We start from the raw sequence: 22,278 nt of genomic DNA on the forward strand, positions 1-22,278 counted from the left end.
GACCCGCACTCTGATCCTTACCTACTACTTTGGAGACCAGCTATAGGATGGTTAGGAGGAGTAGGGTAGAGCTACCTCCTGGGATGTTAGGCTTAAGGAATTTGTATGCGTTTCCATTTGCCTATAACACAAGTCAAAATGGATCAGTGACTCTGTGCTTAGCCTAGTGATTCATATACCATGGCTTGAAGGCAGTAGAGACCAAAGTTAGTGAAATAATGTAGTCAAGGGAAAACAGACTTTTTGTTGTTGTTTATTTTTATTTTTTTAAACTTGGTCACAATCTTTGCAACTCTACAATTGTAAACAAAAGCTTACTTGTATTTAATTCCTTTCCCTGCGAGATGTTTGTGATCTGTTTCTAAAATAACTGTCAAACAAGTCTCTGGATTAATTAACAGTTGTGGTATAACTTCATGCTTTTTATTTAAAAAAAAAAAAATTTTCTGCTTGCAATTGAACTGCAAAATATCATCTTGCAGTGTAGGTATTACGGTTCAATTGGATGCTAAAATTCTTACTGTGTTAGTATTGTAACCTGCCAAAAAGGAGATTCATATTATACTTTGGAAGTCCTGTTTGAATAGCGGTAAAATATATCCTTCTGATGGGGAAGAAACAGAGGGTATTTGATAATTGAAGTTTGGTATTTGGCAGGGGGTACAGCCCATTCTGCCTGTAGATCAGGAGAATGGTGGGTGCAGTCTAGCATTTTGAGGGCATAACAAAATGAATGGGCCGTCACTGGAATTAGAGGGAATTCGCACCAGCAGTAATTAGGGCGTAGTTACATGGGAACACTCTGGACAGTTAATTTATGTTTTGAATTGAAAATGGATTAGTTAAACTGCATTAAATCTGTGGGCACTCAAGGTACCTATACACATGCCCAATGCCTGCTCTGATGTGTGCTTATTAGTGCACACTGGAGCAGACTTGACTTAATAGAGTCTGCTGGAGCATGCTTCAGCAGGCTCAGCATCATGTACATTCAGCATTCCTGGACTTCAAAATGGCAGTGGGGGCACTGTAACTAAAGCTCATCGAATAGGCTTTAGATAAAGCGCCCCCACTGCCATTTTGAAGTCTGGGAGGCTAAATACATGAGACACTGTGGGCACTTCAATTAGAGCAGCTCCTGAAAACTGCTATAATTAAAGTGCCTTCCCCCCTTGACCCTAGAGCATGTGTAAAGATTCCCTCATTCACTATTAGTGTCTTTAATTTGCTTTAAATTTGCTTAAAGTAAATGAAGTTAACTGAAATGAATTTATCTTTGAATGAGTGTCCACATGAGGTTTTTCATGTGACTTAATTAATCTTCTTTAAAAGTTAATTTGGATTAATTTTCCTGGGTGTCCCAAAATGTATGAGTTAATGACGAAATGTGCCTGTGAGTTCTTCTTCATCCTCCCCTTCAACATACACTAAAACATCTTTGTAGCATATTTGTTTCTCTCTTAGTTGACTTGCGTTTGTTTAAGTTATCATGCCTTAAACATTTCATGTAATTATGTACATGTAATTTTTTTTATATCGAATCACAAAACATCACGTTAAGTAAAAAATGGGAAGTAAGGTAAAGGAAAACTTAGCATTTTATTCAGGAAGAGTTCTGTGAGGGTTCATCCCTGAATTTTCCTATCCGTTGGTTTTCTACAAACATTTGATTTGTTTTTTGTGCAGCCATTATTCATAACCAGTATATTAAAGTTAGAATCAAGCAGTCAAAAGTCAGGAAATACCACAGGTAAGGTTGCCTTAATTTATGGTAAATATGCATTACAGTGCAATACATAATTGTATAATAATTTTTCCACACCTCTGGGCTGGCTGCTTCTTCCCCTTCCCTCTCTCTCTTTCACTGACAGCCCTAGAGCTGGGGAGGAAGCATGGAGTAGGGGAGAGGGGCGGTTCGGCTGCTGGATCATCCCTGTCTGTTGATTAGGGCCAGTGGCAGCAGGCTTTAGCCTCCCAACCCAACAAATGAACATCTATTGTGGCGGGTGGGCTTTAACTCATGGCACTTTGTGTAAAGCACCATGAGTTGGCACAGGTCCCTGAACATCTGTAGCCACCCATAGGTATATCAGCTTTGCAACCTTAAAATTCACCATTCAGACCTCTACCACTTGAGCTAGTAGAGTATATGACATCACTTGTAGATTGTCAACTTCTATGTACCAGTCCTAGAAAGAATGAGATGATTTCCAAGAGTTGTCCCAGATACTTGCTGACATAAGATGTTTGTTGAAACTTAGAAATCTTGGGGTTCTGTTAGTTTGTAAAGGTGTGTGCACTTTAACAAGCACTCATGCCTTTCCCCTTCAAGTTTGAAGCAGTCCCTTCTGGACTAGTTCAGTTCTTGCTGCTTGTCCTGGACCCATTCTTTATTCTACAATTCCACTTTTTCTTGCCCACGCTATGTCTTTTTTGCTTCCCTTTCAGTCTCCAGCCCACCAGATATGTGGTATGTAAAATTTCAGCACAAAGGTTATTTTGGCAAAGCTAAACCTAACTGGCACAGGGTCTCATTTGTAACGGTGGGCAATATTAATACCCATTCTCATGAGTAATCATCCTTGTGCTTGTTACCTATTGAACTGAACCTTAATTTAGTGCAGCAGTCTTTGTAACACTGAGAACCTTGGGCCTCTGGCACACATTCATTGCATGGCACTATGTGATCTGTTCCCCAGTCCCAACAATCTGTGCCTTTTGTGCATGGTGGGATAAAGTTTTGGGTTCAGGGATCAGATTCCACCCATCATGCCATTACTACTTGCCAGTGCAGGGGGAACCCAGGATCATGGTGTTGGGCTCCCTCTGCGCCAGCAAGTAGAAATCTGGATGCCTGGAGAAGTGGTGCAGTTCTGGGGCTGGGACCAACAGTCAGTCGATTGTCAGTCTCTGCCTGCCCCATGATCACACTGGAGTAATGGGTTCAAGACTCCAGTGAAGTCCTGGGGCTGCAGCTGATGGTCCTGATTGTGGGTCCCAGCCTCAGGAGTGCACTGTGATTAGTCCGAGGCGCCCCCCTCCCCCTCCATGCAGCCAGTGTCAGGCTGCACGGTGAGGACCCTGCCACATGTTAAACTTCAGACACAATGGAAAAAAGGCACAAAATTATTATTTCACATTTTGTGGAATAAAATGGGAAATATGTCACAAAATTATCTTGCCGTTAATTGCGTGAACGTATGGCTGGCTTACTATTTAAGATGAGATTAACTAGTTAACTGCATTTTAAGTGTAACATCTGCCTTGGTCACAGTAGGGAATTGTCTAACACAGGGGTTCTTAAACTGCGGGTGGATCACGAGCAACTTAAAAGGGGGCCACAAACTTCCCAGGGGGCACTTGCGGTGGCGCGGGGAAGTGATGCGTGGCAGTGACGCTGAGTGGTGGATGGCGGTGATGGCTGCTGTGAGAGCTTCCCATCCCCTGCCACCGTCATCCAGCACTCGGGGTCATGGTATCACAAAGTTTGAGAACACCTGGTCTAACAGTAAATGAAGAATTGTAATGACCTTTATTAATAGATCTAGTTATTGTATTCCTGCTTTTTCTGGATGTTTTTGATGTCTAGTTTGGGTTAATGTTCTCAAACATTCAGTTATTATAAGCTGTTTTCCCAAATGTAAAAAGAGTTCTTTTAGCAGATTTTTCTGATCAGAATTGTCTTTGTCAGGATAAAAAATTGTTTAATGGATTCATTAATTCTCTGAATAAATGGTACTCTGTGTTGCTTGGTTCCATTCACATGTTGCCATGATTTGGTGCTTGAATTCTCATATTGAGTTGGTAGATTATAAGACGTTCCCATGATATCTATAGAGCTGGTCATCTGAATACTTTGAGAGACTTTCTTTCCCCTATGTCCAAGATCCTTACTCCATTTGTCTGAACACAGTTCATTTGGAGAGTTGTCCTACTGTGGCTTCAAATGGATCAATCTCTGCCAAAAAAAAAAAAAGTCCGTTAAGTTCCTTTCTTCTTTTTTTTTTTTTTCAGTATTATTGTTGACAGTAGGGATATCAAACTCATTTAACTTCATGGATTAGATGAGTCCCATGGACCAGTTTGAGGAATTCATCTGAAATACACAACTGTATCATCTGGCTTTCTAAGCTGCGTTGGGCCCAGAAATATGACACCAGTAGCAGTGATTGCCTCAGCTTCTGGAGCCACAGCAGCTACTGCTTTCCCTGAGAACAAATTTCTTGCCCCACCAGCCAGATGATACTTCTCTGTGCTCCAGACCCACCTCATGGGGTTCTCATAGCCAAATTAATGCTGTCACCTCTCCTCTATTACCAGCTCGGTAGGCTGGATCTGGCCCACAGGCTATATCTTAAACATCTCTTGCTGTACACTAGTTACATATATATATGAAAAAGATCTAGAGTGCTAAATATCATATGACTTGATGAAATAACTTTAAAAGGAAGGTACTGTACTTGTATGTCTTAGATGCCTCCTATAAGAATCCTTATGGAGACTGGAAACTTGATGAGGAGCCTCTGTATTAAGTACAAACTTATTTATAGCTACTAATAATAACCTTGTTGACTGATGAGAAGTAATGCGTTTAGTTGCTTCTTCACTAAATATATGTTAAGTATAAACAGCATGTAAGGCAGTTGATAAGTGTTTTCAACTTATTTTACAGGGTGACCTAAAAACTTATCTCTGCAATGAGCAGGAGCATATCAAGGGAGAGTCACAAATAATGCTGCTACAGAGAATGGCGTGTGAAATTGCTGCTGGACTTGCCATAATGCATAAACATAATTTTGTGCATAGGTATGCTTTCCCAATAAGATTACCTTTATTATTCTGCAGTCACATGTAGACTTTTCTTTAAAGCAATGTGTATCCAAGTAAAAGAGCTTTTTAAAAGGCATAATTTTCAATTAATTAGGTATTTTCTTCCATAAGAAGAATGGATTTATATTCATAGAGCTGGTAATTAAATTGTAACATTTAAATATGCCTGATAAATGTTGCAAACCTAAACATAAGCACATAGCCCACTGCCTGAGTGGCAGTCTGTGCCAGCCTTTGGAAGATGTCATTATGAAAACTACTGTCAAGGAAACTGATTTCGCAGTGCTCTTAACTTTCTTCCTCTACCTGACAGAACTCAGGTACATTGCTGTGGTGACCTTCTTTCAGGAAGTATGAGCAACAGTAGGTGTTTCTGGCAAAGTGCTTTTTCTCCACTTAAGGGAACCAGAGTTGCTTATGTTGATTGTCCTGAGCAAGACGTTTAGAACAATTTGTCATGAATTTTCTTTCTTAAAAGATTTGGCATGTATGTAAATAGTGTTGTCTGTAAAGCTTAAGTCTAAAACATCCAGTTCATATACTGTCAGATTGCATTACATACCCTCAAATCTCAGGTGTTAGTGAAAATGTTAGAGAATGCCTGTGGGTGTCACTGTTTTATCTGTGAGAAGTTATCTTTAACTTCTGGTATCTTTCATCTTGCTGTCACTTTTTACAGTCTCTGTTTTTAAAAAGTGCAAAGCTTACCTGTAAGTTCTGTACTTCATGGGAGCTCTAAAAACTTAGAAACTGAACTTCAGTTTAACAGCCAATTTAACTTTGTTACTAAAATGGAAGAAAGAGGCCAATGTTGCATTACAGGGTGATTGATTTGCATCAGAGGTGTTTCTCTTTAGGGTTTTTTATTGTAAGGATGGAGAGAAAGTTCTGTTGACTAGACATCAGCATTTTCATAACATTTTCTTCACCTGTATACTTGCATAATCAAAGTTGAATAGGTAGGGTTACAAAAATGTGTGAAGCAGTCTAATTTTTATAATAAAAACTAGATTTTAATTTATTTTCTTGCTGGCTGAAATGAGCTACCTTGGGCAAGTTTGAAAATGGAATAGCAGTGGAGTCAAACTGGGGAAAAAAATCATCCATGTATGATTAAACTCATTGTAAGGGAACATCTCGGTAACCAGATTTCTGTATTTATCGTGCAGTCTTACATTCTGAAATGGCTAACGTGGCAGCCTTGAAGCCTTGTCTAAGCTTCTGTAGCTAACGTAACATGCCATTCCCAACCTTTGCTGGCTGGAAGCCTGGGACTTCCTGTTCCCTAGTTTCAAGGTTTCTAATTTAACATATTACTTGAAAATCTTTGGACCAGTTCACTGAATTTGAGGCGGTAGTATTTTAGTACATTGCAAATGCTATATATTAACTTTAACTTTAAATGAGTCTTAAAAACAAATTTGGAAAATAGAAACTATTTTTTCTGTGTAAAGACAGCTGTGAATGTAAATCTGTTACTGTGCTTACCTCATCTTTTTCTACATGCTGAGAGATAGGGGTTATTGAATTACACAGCTTGCATAAATTGTTGGGTATCAACTGCTAAAGAAATACGCTAAACATGTATTCCAAAACGAGAGGTCATTTCATATTGGATTTTTTTGCTGTAACTATGTGTCTGAATTAGTGAGTCATAGAGGATTTGTAAGTTCATTCATACTTTCAAAGATACTGCATAGTTGCATGCTAACTGTTGATTTGCTGCATGGATGTATAGAGTGCATCCAGATAAGCGCAGCTGTGCAGTATGTGGTGCCGGAAACGCATCTGCAGCACTACATACTGCACAGCAAGTTGTTCTCTGTGTTGCCCATGCGTGTGCTGCTCTGGGTTTTTGTTCCAGCGGCTTTTTTTTTTTTGATCCCTGGATATCTAGGGGTGGGGGAAAAAAACCCAGAGCAGCTCTCACACAGGCAGCATGTGCCACTGAAAAGTAGAGCTGGGTCAGCCAGGTGCTGTGCTGCAGCTGCCAGCCAGGCTCTGCCCATCAGGATCACCGCTGCTGCAGCCCCAGGAGGCCCCCAAGTAAGGCTGCAGGGGCCAACACAGTGCCAGTGTGTGTGGCACAAGCGTTCCCTGGGGACAAGTAGTTGCAGAACAAGGTGCACCACGGCTGCTGCTTGTCCCCAGGGAACCAAATGTCTGCGCTCATCTGGATGTGGCCATACAGTCTACAAAACATAAGGCTTGTCTTAAATACTTTCTCCTTATGACCTTCAACAAGTCCATCAGATTTACATTTCTTTGCTTCAAAATAGAGCACTTTATACCAAAATCTACTCGCAAAGTTTTGATCATGACTTTTTGAGAGGGAGAGAGAACTTAAAACAACTTTACCCTAATAAGTAGCAATATTTTGATACAAAAGTATTGGGATGGGCATTAACCCTCTCCATTGATTCTTTTGAATACAAGGAAAAACTTTAACACAAGTATGGGCCAGGGAATGCTAAATTCAAAGTTGCCTGGCTTCAGGAGGGAGAAAAAGCAGTTGTAAATGAACTGCAGTTATAAGTAAGTGCTTATTGTCTCTCACCTCTTTATTTGGGGTTTTGATCACAAATGAAAATTAAGTATTTAACATTTATAAATATCTTTATTCATTATGGTAGGTTTTTGGACAAAGTTTTGGTAAGGGGGCAGTAAGATTAATTTAACAGTTTGAGGTGATACTCTTAGAGGATAGGCTAATTTAGGTATACTCTGTTTGAACTTTTCCCACAACATTTTCCAGTACATCTCAGTCAGTTTTGAAATGTTCATGCTATTTCTATATGCACTTTAATCAGGCTTACAGCCATATCATATTAGTGGTGTTGTTCCAGGTCTAAGTACAGATAGTGTTTTAGTAAAGAAAAAAAATCAACAAGGCATCTACTTCTCTCAAAATTTGGCCAGGATCAAAGATAGTTTTATACTTGCATCCTTTAATAGAGCTCTGTCTCTTGAGTATCACAGCTCTTGTATTAGATGTGCACTTGAAGATTCTGCCAGTGAGTGGGCATACTAAATGAGTTGATTAGCTCATGGGATTTTAATAATTTGTAAGTTTAATGGTACTCAGTGTGCATATATGAAACGCCCTGATTCCGAATCCTTTTTGGAAGTTTTACTGAGTGTCGATTTGACTTTTTACTTTAAGTTCCTTAAAAAAAAAAGTGTGATTTAACTGGGGAGCGGGGAAGAGTAAGAGGGATAACTACTGGCAGCAAAATGCATTAGATTTATTCACTAGGGCTGTGTGAAGCTTCGGTAGCTGATTCAATGTGAAGGCGATTTGGACCAATTTGGGGACCAAATTTCTGAATCGAATTGGGAGACCAAATAAAATTTCTGAATTGATTCAGAAAAAATGTGGCCGATACAGAGATTCGGCCATAGACTAAACAGGCAGTTGACAGCTGCCTCCAGCTGGTAAATATGTTGGGGTTGGGGGAGGGAAGGGATATAGGGGGAGGGATTGGGGCTGGGACAAACTGCCCAGCTGGGGTGGGAGGCATGGGACTCGGGGGGAGGGGGGGGTGCAGGAGTGGCAGCACTGGGAGAGTGGGCTCTGCTCTGCTGCCACTTGCCCAACTGGGGTGGGGGGAGATGTGGGTGTGGCTTGCTCCAGGTGAAGGGGCAAGTGGCAGCAGTGCCTGCATCCTGCGCTGGCTGGCTAGCAAGTGGCGGCAGGGCAGAGCCCCCACTCCCAGTGCTGATCAGGGTGCAGCAACACTGGCAGCAGGGGCTCTGCCCTGCTGCCACCCGGAGCAAGCTGCACCTGCATCTCACCTTCTCCCTCCCCCTCCCCCTGGCTGGGCAAGCAGCAGCCAGGCAGAGCCCCTATGGCTCCCTCCGCCGGGACATAGGCGGGCACAGCTAGGGGAGCCGCAGGAGAAACCCCCATGACTGCCCTGGCTGGCCTAGCCTCCTGGCACTTAAAAAAAAAAAGCCCTGCACTCACTGGCTGCAGCAGGGGTGATCAGGGCCTCTGGGGCCTCCTGGCAGAACCTCCCTGGACAGCCCCCCCCCGCCCCCCCTGCCCTTGCCCAGCGCCGCTGCCGTGTGCGTGCCGCTGCCGTGCATCCCCCCCCCCCCCCCCGCCCATAGCCCCCCTGCCCGGCCCCAGCAGTCCAGGAATAAAAAATAAAATAAAACTGCACTCACCGGCTGTAGCAGCGGGGATCAGGGCCTCTGGACACTCATGGCAGAGCTGCCCCCCCCTCCCCCCTGTGCACACAGCGCAGGGAAGTGGGGGGCATTAGGGATGGCCCCCCGTGCCTGGCACCTGCACAGCAGCTACCCCATCACGTGGGTGCAGCATGGCTCATCAGGGTGCCCCACGTTGTCTGGGAGAATGGAGAAAGATCAAGAACTTTCTTTTTAAGGCTGGCTAGCACAGTAGTCTTTCAGCCAACTAAACTTATCTGTGTGGGACAGAATCTCAACAAGATAGCCTGTTCACTGAAAGTAAAAAATGATTCTGGCAAACTAATGGCAGTTCAGTGGGTAAGTGTTTCAGTTGATTTACATCAGCTGGAGCCCAAGTAGTAATTTCAAGCCACTGATATAAAAAGTAATTTCTTTAGTATTCATGCTCCGATCAAATTCTCTGCACCCCTCAACTTAGCATAAAGGGTCTTTCTCTCTCTTCTTATGTTATCTGTTCGTAGGGGTTGGGAGGTGGAGGGAGGCGGAAACAGAAGAGATCATCTCAGAGGCTTTATGTATGAAGAGGGGACCTGAATTAAATAGTGATGTTCTGAATTACTTCATTTAAATTTGGTTGCCACTCCAAGACTTCATATAGAGCCTGGGTAAAGAGGTAGGTGTTATGACAGTAGGAAGATCTTCAGTTGAAGCAAGATTATTTAATGACAGACTACTTTCAGGGCACCCTTCTAGTTGGAGTTATAGTGACTGAACTGCTAGCTAGGTATGTCATTTGGGGTTTGGGATCCTAAAGCCCTTATTACAGTTGTACACAGACTCAAGGTGGTTGCAAGATACTTAACTGCATTTTGTATACCAAAGCAAGTATTGTAAAATATGGATAGAATGTTTGACCCTAGCCAGACTATAACTTTTAACCGTTGAGTTTTTCCAAGTAAGCTCTTCAAATAAGGCCATTCAGTTCCAAAATGTATCAGCATCTGTGGGACTGAAAATAGTCTTTCAAGGTATAAAATTGTTGTTACGATTTCCTGTCATGTGCTGCATTTAGAGGGATATGATTTTTTATGTTAGTACAGAAATGCAGGAAAGGAAAACTATAACAGTAGAGTTAAACTTCTGTGATTAGTGTCTTGATAAACTTTGAAATTAGTGAACTAGAACTTCTTGTTACTGAAAAACTCTTTTGGGGATATTAAACAATTACACTATGAGTACACAAGTTGTTGCTTTTTTTGTTTGTTTTTGAGATAAAACGTGCTGCATATGGCATCTCACTTGATAGTGATGTGTGAGATATTCATATGGGAGAAAGTGATGTGACCTGTTTGAAGGTGTGAGATAATTAGGACCAACTCTTGTATTCACTGGCTGCTTACAGGTGTGAAAAAAAAATACAGGGCTTTAAGCTCAGTGTGTGCCCCTGCACTGAGTGCAGCGCATGCCCAGAAGAAACATTGCATTAGTTTGACCTTGCTCACCCAATGTCTGTATAGATCATGCGCTTTAGTGGGTTTTTTTTGGTGCTTTTATCTAATAGTTGATTGAATTGACTTTAGGTAAAAGCACCAAAAAGCCCTTTTGAAGTGCCCAATCTATACAGACACTAGGGAGCTGGGTCAAACTAATGTGCAGTGCCTCTTCCAGTAAAGCACTAGTGTCTCGGAGTTTTTTCCACGTCATTCTATGCTTAGAGCTGGGAGCACACTACCTGTTACTGCAGCAGTTCTACCAACAAGTTGAGGACAGGGTTGATGAGCCCCAAAACTCATCTCATCCATCGGTCAGGGAAAGTAGAAGAGGGCCTTATTTTAGCAGAGGTGGGAGTACAAAAAACTGTAGTCCTCCACTGAGGAAGAAAAAGTAAACTGTGATCTCCGTTTAAGGCTGGCCAGTAGAAAAACTTAAGTATGTTTTAATTTTGAATGCCTTTTAAAATAAAAGTAGCTTCAGCCTTAACTACCAAGGTGAGTGATGTTTCTTTTATTATTGCAGCATGATTTTGTAAATACTAAAAATTAATATTCTCTTGCAAAATGAGGCTAAATTTGTTCAGTAACTGACCATGGAACAGCAAGACTGTCATTGCAAATGTTTATTTCTGGCAACACTATCCTGATGCTGTCTGAGTATGTGGTAAAGCTCCAGCATCAGTGATTTTGTTGTTAGTGGTAAATTCAAGCAGCTAAAGTTATTACCTTTATATTTTCTTCCAGGATTTTTATTCCAAATATGTTCGTGTGAAACAAGCTGGGAATATTTTACATTATGAGTGTTTATAGATGAACAAAACTCTGTTGCTAAATGGTCAAGTGGTGACATATAATAAAGGGATTATCAAACAATATGTCCCTCCAGCTAAAATGGGAAAAATGAATTTTTTTTTTTTTAGGGTTTATTTAGACTTGTCTCTCTATATAGATGCACCCAAACTGGCTTAAATTAGTTAATTTAAGTACCACTAAATAGAGTGCTGGGTGGGCTACAGAATCTATCTAAGATGAATAGGTACTTGATCAGTTAACTTGATGTTGAGTTCTCTGTGACTGCAGGCTGCATTGTTAGCAGTGCCCACGGTAGCTAGCTCAAAGCTTGTTTGACTCTGTCTAGGCAAACTGCAGGGTAGACATACCCAGAGGTGGAGCTGTTTCTGAAATTGCCGTGGTCTTACTGCCACTGTTTGCTGCCAGTATAACTATATTGTTGATGTGTTCCTGTGATGGATATAAGGTAGAAGCTGAAAATGAATGTCTACTGGTTTTAAATCTTTTTTTGGGTTGTTTTTGCTGGTAGGAATTTTTGTTTACACGCATTTTCTATTTGCTTTGGTATGTTGCCTTAGACAAAGTGCATATTAATTTCAATTATGATATTAATATTTCTAGGAATATAGTTCTAACTTGAATACTAGTTGTTTTTGGTTAATTGTTCAGTGTTTATAGTACGTGTCTATACCAGAATAGATAAACTTAATTATCGGTAGCTTCACCTTATAGGAATGGTCCTAGCAGAAATGAAATGCTAGACATGTCATTATGGAAAGAAGGTTCTGCATCTAGGCAAGTTAAAAGAACTGAGAGCCTATTCACAAACTACTTTTTGTCAGTAGAATTAAATGACCATGTGGAGCCAGTTACTTTGTTTAGCTTGCGCATTTTTATAGAGCATATATGGTTATAGCAGACCATAGGGGGGTGGTGGTGATATTTTTTAAAATGTTTTATGCAGTGTAACTTACTCATTTTCAGCAAAGTATGATATAAGTTTATTCTCTTGTTAGGTCTAATCCACAGTATATACTTTAAACACACCAGCTGACTTTCTAGAAATCTGGTCATTTAAATTGACCATACCCCAGTATAAAGTCACTTTCAGGTAGGGGTGTGTGAAGCAGGCAGTATTTGATTTGGATTCAGCCCGATTTTGGGGGACAGTGATTCCATTTGCTACTCCGTATCACTGTCCTGATTTGATTCAGCTGAATCTGAAGATTCGATTCTGATTTGGAGAATCAGATGAAGTGGATGGAGCATCCCATGGGAGTGTGGGGGGGGGGGTTCCCGTGCACTCAGTGGTGGACCTGGGAGTGACAGGAACTACTTATGGTCCAGTTCCAGGTCTGCTCTGAGCACATGGGGGGCTCCTCCCCTCCCCCCAGGCTCAGCGATCATCCACGGGGGGGGGGGGGGGGGACCCTGGATGCCCCCCTAGACCCAGGAGGCACCAGTTGCCAAGCTGGAGGATGGGAGGGGCGAGGGGGGTGTCAACTGCGTGCTCTGTGGTGGACCCAGAAGTGGACCAGTAGTACTTCTGGTACACTTTCTGGTCTGCTGCTGAGTGTGTGGGGGACACCCCTCCATGCTCCCATGGCACACTCCATCTGCCTCACCATCTCAGCATTCACAAACTGTGCCTGGTACCTTGAGGTACGTAGAAAAAACATATAAAGCTGTGTCTGACCAAATCGTTTAATCTCTCCAAAATGACTTGGAGGCTTCTGAATCGATTTGGACAGATTAAAGGGTCTCCTGATTTGATTCAGATTTGGAGATTCGACTGCCAAATCAAGCCGAATCAGCAACCAAAGCTTCGCACAGCCCTATTTTCAGGTATTCTCTGGCTTAAATGTTTGCATAAAATATTTAAATTTGATTCTTTTTTTCTTTTCTTTCTATCTTCTGGATCATTTGAATATATTCAGACTAAAATTTCCCATAAGCCTTCCAATTTTAAAAGCATTGCTCTGAAATAACTCTGTTCTGAAATTGTGCTAATAAACACAGTTCACATCTTGTATGACCCTTTGCTGTTTTTTCAGCCAGTTGCAGTGGGAACCTTCAGAGTAGTCATGTGAAATAAATTTTATACTTTTTTTGAGAATAACTTTAATGCTTTATGGAATAAAAAATAAATTGATTACAAAGGATTCATCTTTGGCATTACAAAACCAAACCAATAAAATAAACTAGAGGCATTACAAGTTTGTTCTAGTTTCCTTTGCTGTAACCTCCTTAGGGAACTTTACGATAGAAATTCTGTTAAGTTGTAGGAGTATTTTGCAACGACAACTTCCAGTATCAGATGCAGTGGGCTAGTGCTTGGTCAGTAAGTTATAGGGGCTATTTATGCCACATGCAGATATGATTGTAGCTTGAGTAGATGCACTTGTCCTTAACTGTATTTAGCTTTGATAACAATAGTACTGAAGATGTGGCATGGACTTCAGCACAGGCTAGCAACCTAGGCATGTTCCAGAGGCCTTGCTCAGGCTTGTGCAACTTGTACTGAAGTCCATCAGTGGTGTCTGCTACTGTTACCTGAGCTAGTTAGATTAAAGCTGGTATAGTTTTGCGTATTCATGCTGCAGTCGGACATTTGATTGCAGTGCAGACATGCTCGGGATTGGTGCCTTCTGTGGGTATCTTCTATGCAGTCTTTACCAGTGGGACACTTCTGGACTTTTTGACAAGCACTGATGTTAATTTTAGTGATAGATATCAGCAGCTGCCTTTTTCCTTTGAGTGAATACTTTGTAAAGTGTAGTGATCTTAACCTTAGCTGGCACAAGGATGGATGATTTACACTCTTTGGTACAAAGAGATGCATCTGCCCCAGTAAGCCTACTGAAAGCAAGAAGAAATGGATAAGTTGTCTGCATATCAGTTATTGATACTTATCACCTTCAGGAAAGCACTATATGGAAGTGATAATTACTGCTAGTGTTGTAGTGCAATATAGTGTAATATATAATTTATCTTTGATTGACTGTTAAAACTGTGGTCTAGTCTTATTTTAAGTTTAATTTTATTACATTAGCCAAGTTAACTTGTCTCAGAAATTGTACTGAAAATCCATTTGTCTCGTTTTTGTTCTGTGTCTGTTTTCCAGTGACTTGGCCTTACGGAATTGCTTTCTTACATCAGACTTGAATGTAAAAGTGGGAGATTATGGAATAGGACTCAGTAGATACAAGGTAAGTAAATGTGTTTAATTTCTTTACCTAATAGTTTTAAAGTGATCAGATCATGGCTTAGCGGTGTAAAATTAAAGTATAATAAATGTACATGAACAAAAACATTAAGGTATTTTATGGGGTGATCGCTTTTATGTGGGCATGTTTCTGAGTAACTTTTATAAACTAGTTTGTTTTCAAACAAGTATATGATGTTTAAAGCTTAACAGAAAGTGAGTACTATGAGATCACTTAATAGATATCTAATATTGAGTAGATGAATGGAAATATATGCGATTGGAGCTTCTAATAAGTTGAGGACATTTCTTGCTACTATTTAGGCATGTCACATTATATGAGTATCCTGAAACAAACAACAAACCTGAACAAAAGTAGGGGATGATGGAGAGGTTAAAATGGAATGCATATCTTTAAAAAAATAAATAAAATAAAATTGAGAAACTTTAAAGAAGGTAACATTTGGAAATATTGCTTAAAATGTAACTGATGTTGTAACTGGTATCAACTTAAATTACTATGCCCTAAAAAATTATAAAATTGTGTAGGAGAATTTAAAGATGTATTCTTACTTTAACTGTTTTAGCAGTCAGATTTTTAAAAGGAATTCTAATGTATTAAGTTGTTATAATGAAGATTGGATTCTTAATGCACACTGTTCATTTTTTTTTGATGCATCTTTGCTGCATAGAAAATTGGCTTCATTTTTTGATGGTGTGAAGCATGTAGAAATGATGTCTACACATTGGACTTTTTCAGTGATTTTTTTTTTTTTTTTAAGGTGCATCAGGGAATACTTGCTTCTTGGTTTGCTGAAAAAAAATTATTGAAAGAAAAAAAGAGGCTACACACTTTGAAAGGGAAACCAAAAAAAAAAACAAACAAACAAATCTGTAGCTCCTATAAGACATAAATGTTGGATCCTCTCATTTTGATTTCTTTCTGTCAACTTTATAGGAAGATTATATTGAAACAGATGAGAAGAAGTTTATTCCTCTTCGATGGACTGCACCTGAGCTAGTAACAAGCTTTCAGGACAGATTGTTAGCAGCAGAACAAACCAAGTATAGTAACATATGGTATGTAGTAGATTTAAAAAAATAATTTAATGAAAGCACTTGGATTTCATACATTTTTCAATGTGTGGCATGCAGGGATTAATGGTTATGCTTTAATTATAAAGAAATAAATTAAATTGACTGGTCGGATGTGCTGCCTTTCATCCGAGCATGAATTCTGTAGCTCCCTAGTGACCTTGAAAATGAAACTTGGACTCCAGAATTGCTTAGAACTTTCCAAATCGTTACCTTAAGTCTGACATCCAAGTTCTGTACCTAAGGGCACTGAATAGTGGAATAAATTTTCTAACTTAGTGAAATGAAAAGAACGCAGTGTTTCTTCATACTACTGGGATAGCAGTGGCCCATAACTTCAATTTTTAATAGCTTTGCATCCTACCAGTCAGGTCTGGCTATTAGGCCACTCCCTGCAGATTAAGTTGTATGTATTCTAAGTTGACTTCCTTGCTATGTCTATTCATGGTAGGATGTTCCTTTAAACTGTTGGGCATGTTAGTTAATATCATTAAAATACTAATGTATTATGTTCTCTTTTTTGGGGGGTGGGGGAAGGAGGGTTACAAAGAAGGGAAAAGAGGACAGATTGTCTAGGCTGTTGCAGTTTCTCGGAAATGTAACCCTTAATATATACATAGATTTAAAGACAATATATGTTAAGATGGTCGGTAGATATTTCTGCTTTAACTAAGTGACCATTATCAATCCACCTCAGCTGGTAGGAAGTCCTATATTTTTTTCAATTGAAATAGGCAAATGTCCCTGTCCAGGGGTGAAATAACAATCTCCGTCATTTAGCTCATTTTTAAAGGTTTTGTGTTCCATCAGGAGAGAAATTTTTTTTTGTTCTGTTTTTTCTTGCAGGAAAGCAAAGGGCAGAATAGGAGCTGTCAGCTATTTTACATTTTGAGGAGGAGGAGGATTTGCCACAAGTTGGCATTTCTAGAGTTACGTGCAGACACTTTCTTGGTCATGAAGTCTTACAAGCATTTATATAAATATATGCATTGCATTTATACAGCCTTGAGTAAAAGAGAGGTCTTTTTACACTAATGCATACAATAGGAAGTTCTTAAATAGAAAACTATCACTTTTCTTCTTCTTTTTCAGGTCATTGGGTGTAACATTATGGGAACTTTTTGAGAGTGCTGCTCAGCCTTATTCACACTTCTCTGACAGAGAAGTGCTAACTCATGTCATAAAAGAGAAACAGGTTAAACTCTCCAAACCACATCTGGAACAACCCTATTCTGATAGATGGTAATTTCCATTTGAAATTCTTCTTATATAGAAAGAAAAAGATCTTAATTCCTGAAGAGGCTTCTCAAGCAACTTAAATATTTTTACTTAAAAAAACCCCAGGAAATGCTGTATAATCTTGTAATCCTGGAAAATAAATTCTAGCTAAGTAACAAAAGGAGTTGCTGTAAATAAGGAAAGAGTAAAGAATTGTAAAATATACAAATGGAAAAAAGAAACTTGTGTTAATTGCTTGATTGTAATATAATACATTGAAAAAATTATGGGAGGAAAATGTAGTTGTTTGTTGTAGATGAAACATATATGTTTTTTCACACAGGTATGAAGTGTTGCAGTTCTGCTGGCTGTCTTCAGAAAAGAGACCAACAGCAGAGGAAGTGCACAGACTTCTAACCTATCTCCGCATGCAAAGCCAAAGGGACTCTGAGATTGATTTTGAACAGCAGTGGAATGCTCTTAAGCCAAACACTCTCAACAGAGAATCAACCAATTCTGCATTTCCAATCCTAGATCACTTCACAGGAGACAGACTTGGCCATGAAATGGAAGAAGTCCTAACAGTAACTGAAACAAGTCGGGGGCTCAGCTTTGAATATGTTTGGGAGGCAGCCAAGCACGATCATTTTGAATGTAATCAGGTGAATCCTGATGAAGCAATGACATATACAAGCATTTTCTTCCCAGTTGAGGTTTTTGAGAGATCTCTTGCAGAGCAAGGGTCTGGAGCACAGGATGAAAGTGGTCAGGAGGCATCGCTTACTGTGCCTGGGGTGCTTCCTGTTTTTGATGCCCACAAACTTTCTGTTGGAAGTGATTACTATATTCAGTTGGAAGAGAAAGGGGGTGGCAGTAGCTTGAACTTTGATAATCAGTCAGCTGTACTAACCACAGAAGTTGATCATCAAGAAGTTTTACTGGACAAAAATTCTCACTTTATGGTTCTCAGGGATCTTGATGCTGAAGAATCTAGCACTGATGGGGACTTTTTCCACTATAACACAGATCCTAAAGATGAAATTTTGCATGCTACTAGTAGTTCTGAAAGCCCTGTCCAGAATATATTTAATGACATTGACAGAGCAGAGGAATTGGTAAATAATAGGAAATTTTTTGACTTGCCTGAAATAAATGATGACTGCATGGAATTTAAACCAGCTGTTTTAAGTTCTAGTTTAGAGGTATTGAAAGGAATCTGTCAACCTGAGAGAGAGTGTTCTAGTAATTTTTCTGAAAATGAAGCCATTTTACATGAAGATATTACAAAGCAGTGCGACAGCCTCCTTACTTTAGAAGACTTGTCAGATAACTTTCTGTTTCTTCAAGAGAAGAACTTATTAAAGGGGTTGTTGACTAACAAAGATAACAGTGAAGATTTGGGGTCAAAATCAGTAACAGATATAAAAAATATATTAGAAACTCCAAATAGAAATACTCTGGACATTGAATTTAAATTGGCTGAAAATACACCAACCTTTTCAGAGCTTTTAGATTATCAAGCAATAAAGAAAGATGAACATTTAATCCACATACCGACAGATAAAGAATTAACTGTTTTGTCTCAGCCTGTCATAGATATGCAGGTGCCTTTTAGTTCACCCGGCACAGATGAGAAATTGCATGATAACCATCAGAACCTCACCCCATTGAAAGGTGACAATATCCTTTCAAGGGTAGCGGTTGATAAAAAATCATCTTACAGTATTAATGACGGTCTCTGTCAAGAAACATCTCCAAGGGCTGAAACTACGTCTTCTGAAAAGCTACCCATTAATGCCAAAAACATTAGTGTTGGAAACAGTTTAAGTCAAGAAGTTGCACTTGAAACTGGAGAGTTTGAGGGGCAAATAAAAGACAGAATACCTGTTGATTCTGAAGAAATAACTTTGGGTAGTGGCCTTGGTAGACAGAAATGTGATATTAGTCAGGAAGGTAGGAATAATGATTTGCAGAATAAGCCTTCTCCATTAGAAAAGGAGAATGCAGGGTCATTGGAGAGAGAAAAGGAAAATCCAGATCATTTTCAAAAATATAATAAAGATGTTCCTAAAGAAGTTACTTTAATATCTGTTACTACCCCAGATTGTGCAAGTCAGGATAGTCTGTTGGGAGACAGCTCATCTCCTGTGCAAACTGTAGAACAGTTCTTAGAAACTCCAGATTCTTTGGATTCGTTAGATGTAAATGAAGTTTTAGAGTGTTTAAGGGCCCAGAGTCCTCAGAAGCTTTTACCTCCTGATAAACCTGGTGACAGTGGCTACGAAACTGAGAATCTGGAATCTCCAGAATGGACTTCACATCTTACTGCTGATGATACTTCTAATACAGACACTGTACCATGTGTTGCTGGTGACAGCAGTGTTTTACCACCCAATCCAGTAATCATTGTTTCAGCAGAAACAGCTTGCTCAGATGCAGTAAACGACAACAGTGACTTTGAAATTACTACAAAGACTTCTGCAATTGGAAATCAGAACTCATACAGGGACTCTGCCTATTTTTCTGATAATGATTCTGAGCCAGATAAAAGAACAGAAGATGTAAATATATCAATACTAACAAGAGATAACATTTTCAGTAATAACTCTCATAACTTTGAAAAGAATAATACTGAAGAAGATTGTTTAAAAAATAAACAGCCAAAGCACAATCAAGTAATAGATTGCCAGGAAACCAATAATTTAGCCTCAAAACTAGAAATAAATGACAAGCTGGAGAGACGGCAGATAGATGTAACAATGCAGATGCATCCTGAAAAATGGCTAAAAGAAACCCCGTTGATACTTGCAGTGAATTCAGAAGGTAATCACAGAGATGAAGTTAAGTTATCCAAGGATTCTCTCAGAAATGTCTCTTGTGTTGGCACTAATACTTCAGAATTACTTCTACACAGAGACTTACCATCCATTCATAACATACGTCCTTCAGATTCCATTGTTAGTGAAAATTCCTTGTGCCACATAGAAGGACCTAAGCTGAAAGAGCCAGATATTGAAGGAAAATACCTTGGTAAACTTGATGTTTCTGGAATGCTTGATTTATTGGAGGATGGAGATGATGCAGATGAAGAAGATGAAAATAGTGACTCTGAGGATGATATGAGAACTTTCCATATGCATAGTCTTAGTTCGGACAGTGAAGATGAAACTGTGCATCAAGTTCCTGAGATATTTTCTGATAACGATGATGGGAAACATCTAAGAAGCTTGCTGAAACTTCCAAAGTCTCTTAAATGTGACGGGCCATCTGAGTATTGGAAAAGTGAGAAGAAGGCTGTAACATTCTTTGATGATGTAACTGTCTATCTGTTTGATCAGGTATCTTCTGAACTATATTTACTGAGCTTTTGATCTTAACGTTTAGATTTTTTTTTTAAATACAGAACATAATCAGACATTCAAAGACCAGGTTCAATGCAATGTACCTGCACAATGATTTGATGAAAAAGTCGGTATTTTCTTCAGCCTTTACAAAATTATTTGCTTAACTAATTGAAAAAAGACCAGTAAGACTTTCTGCATGTTAGAAGTAGACCAATGATTCTCAACCAGGATGCCTTGGCACCCTGGGGTGCTGCCAGATCCCCTGAATGGTACCAAGAGGTGTGAGTAGATAGCAGATAAACGTGGGCTGAGACTTGTACCTGCCTGACTAATCCCCCACACCACTGCCAGCCTCTCTGCATGGAGAGTAAGCACTGTAATGTATAAATTAGTTTTTGAAATTTGGGGCCACTCAATTCATATAGCTTATGGAAGGATGCTTCAAGTCCAGTGAGGGGGGTGTCTTGAGTCCAAAAACACTGAGAGCCACTGAGTTAGATCTTTTGAAATGTGTGTTTTCAAGGTTGGATGCAGTGGTACATTGTTGGACGATGGCAGCATATTTAGGAAGTGGAATATAGTTTTGCTTTAAAGAGAATAAGGAAGCTTGAATGAACATTACTTGTGCTGAGTGGAAACTAGGATCTTAACTTTAGTAATTTTGACATTTTTTCACAAGCACTCCTACACTTCTTACAATGTCTAGCAAAATATCTTTACACATCAGAACTGTTTTCAACTAATGGTATTTCATATTTAGTTGAGTTTAAAGATTTGAATTCTACGAATTTTCCAGTTACTGTCCTCATTAAGGGTATGTCTGATACATTGCCTGCATGTTATTTCTGGGACCACTGCTGAGAATCACATCCGTCTTCATTGTTTCTGCTTAGCAAGCATTAAATCCCAGAAATGGGGCAGATACTCTAAATCCCAGAAATGGGGCAGATACCTTAAACAAGACTGAACATGAGCTAAGAAGCATGTGTGTGAGTGATACTGGAGTCATGCTGAGGGCAACTCAGAGCTTGGTCCACTACCTTATTTGGGGATTTGACATGCACTGGGTGGAGGTATGGCTTTTAATGGTATTCCCAGGTGTGCTATGTACCAAATAACAATCCTTAAAGTACCTTTCTCTGTGTGTCCTGCATTGCATTCAGTAGTGATACATGCACCAAAGGAAACTAAACTAAATTACTGTATTTAGCCAAATCCAAGACAACCCTGAATTTAAGATGACCTTCCAATAAGTAGACTCTATATATGGAAAATTATATGTAATTAGTTAAAATTTTTCATGTATAGAAAGACTCTACTTTTTGGAGGGTTGTCTTTAATTCAAACCTCCTCCCTTCCCCACTGCTGCAGGGGGGCAGGCAGGGGTTGTTGGTGTGAGGAGGCTAAGCAGCTTGTCCTCTCTTTGTGCCTGCCCTGTGCTTGCAGCCTTGTCATCCCCCCACACCAGCCTCCGCTCCATGTGCTTCCCCTTTTCCCACCCCCGACTTACCCTTGTTCTGCACTAGCAGGCTCCATCCCTGTTGTAGTCTGGGACACGGAACATAGCTCTAGCCTAGCTCCCATAGCCGTTCCCTCATACTCAGTTCCAAGATGAGGGGCTCCCCCACCCCGTTAAATGTGGGGAAAAAACCTTGTCTTGGAATTCAGTAAGTGGGTATTATGTAGTCAGAGTAACTTATACTTAAATTTTAATGTTATTACTTTTTGTTACTCTCATGCATGTGATTCTTCAAGTTAGTTCGATTATAAATGATTGACTTGCTTAGTAAAATTAAAAATTACAGTTCTGTTTCCTTATTTGCTTTATCGGTTTTGAACATCTGTAACTTGATACTTTAACAGAAGGTGTCTTTTAAAAACATGGCCATGCAGACTAGCACAGTGAGTTTAGAAGAATAAAGACCTATTGTTAATTTTTGGAAACGTTACCTGGGATGACGTGTCTTAACCCCCCCCCAAACATAAAAGATTACTGTATGTTGAACTAGAAAATGGAGGTGACGCATGTGCTTTTGGGTCTCCATTGGAGAAATAATTATGTTGTCACAGGAAAAAGCTACTACTTTATTCTTAATCATATTTTGGCTGTTTTCTCAGTTGGTCTAACTGTTTTAAGTGTTAGCTT

General features: G+C 39.7%; 1 protein-coding gene across 1 annotated transcript in view; it reads left to right on the forward strand.

The window, feature by feature from the left end:
• Positions 1-22,278, forward strand: part of LMTK2 (lemur tyrosine kinase 2) — a 73,179-nt gene that overhangs the window by 43,097 nt on the left and 7,804 nt on the right. The window contains exons 7-11 of the mRNA XM_019494770.2: positions 4,673-4,806; positions 14,395-14,479; positions 15,434-15,555; positions 16,663-16,812; positions 17,132-20,126. Of these exons, the coding sequence (XP_019350315.2) occupies positions 4,673-4,806; positions 14,395-14,479; positions 15,434-15,555; positions 16,663-16,812; positions 17,132-20,126 (3,486 nt within the window). The remainder of the gene's footprint in view (positions 1-4,672; positions 4,807-14,394; positions 14,480-15,433; positions 15,556-16,662; positions 16,813-17,131; positions 20,127-22,278) is intronic.

Source organism: Alligator mississippiensis, chromosome 13, assembly GCF_030867095.1.
Source record: "Alligator mississippiensis isolate rAllMis1 chromosome 13, rAllMis1, whole genome shotgun sequence".
In the NCBI taxonomy this organism is placed as follows: Eukaryota; Metazoa; Chordata; order Crocodylia; family Alligatoridae; genus Alligator; species Alligator mississippiensis.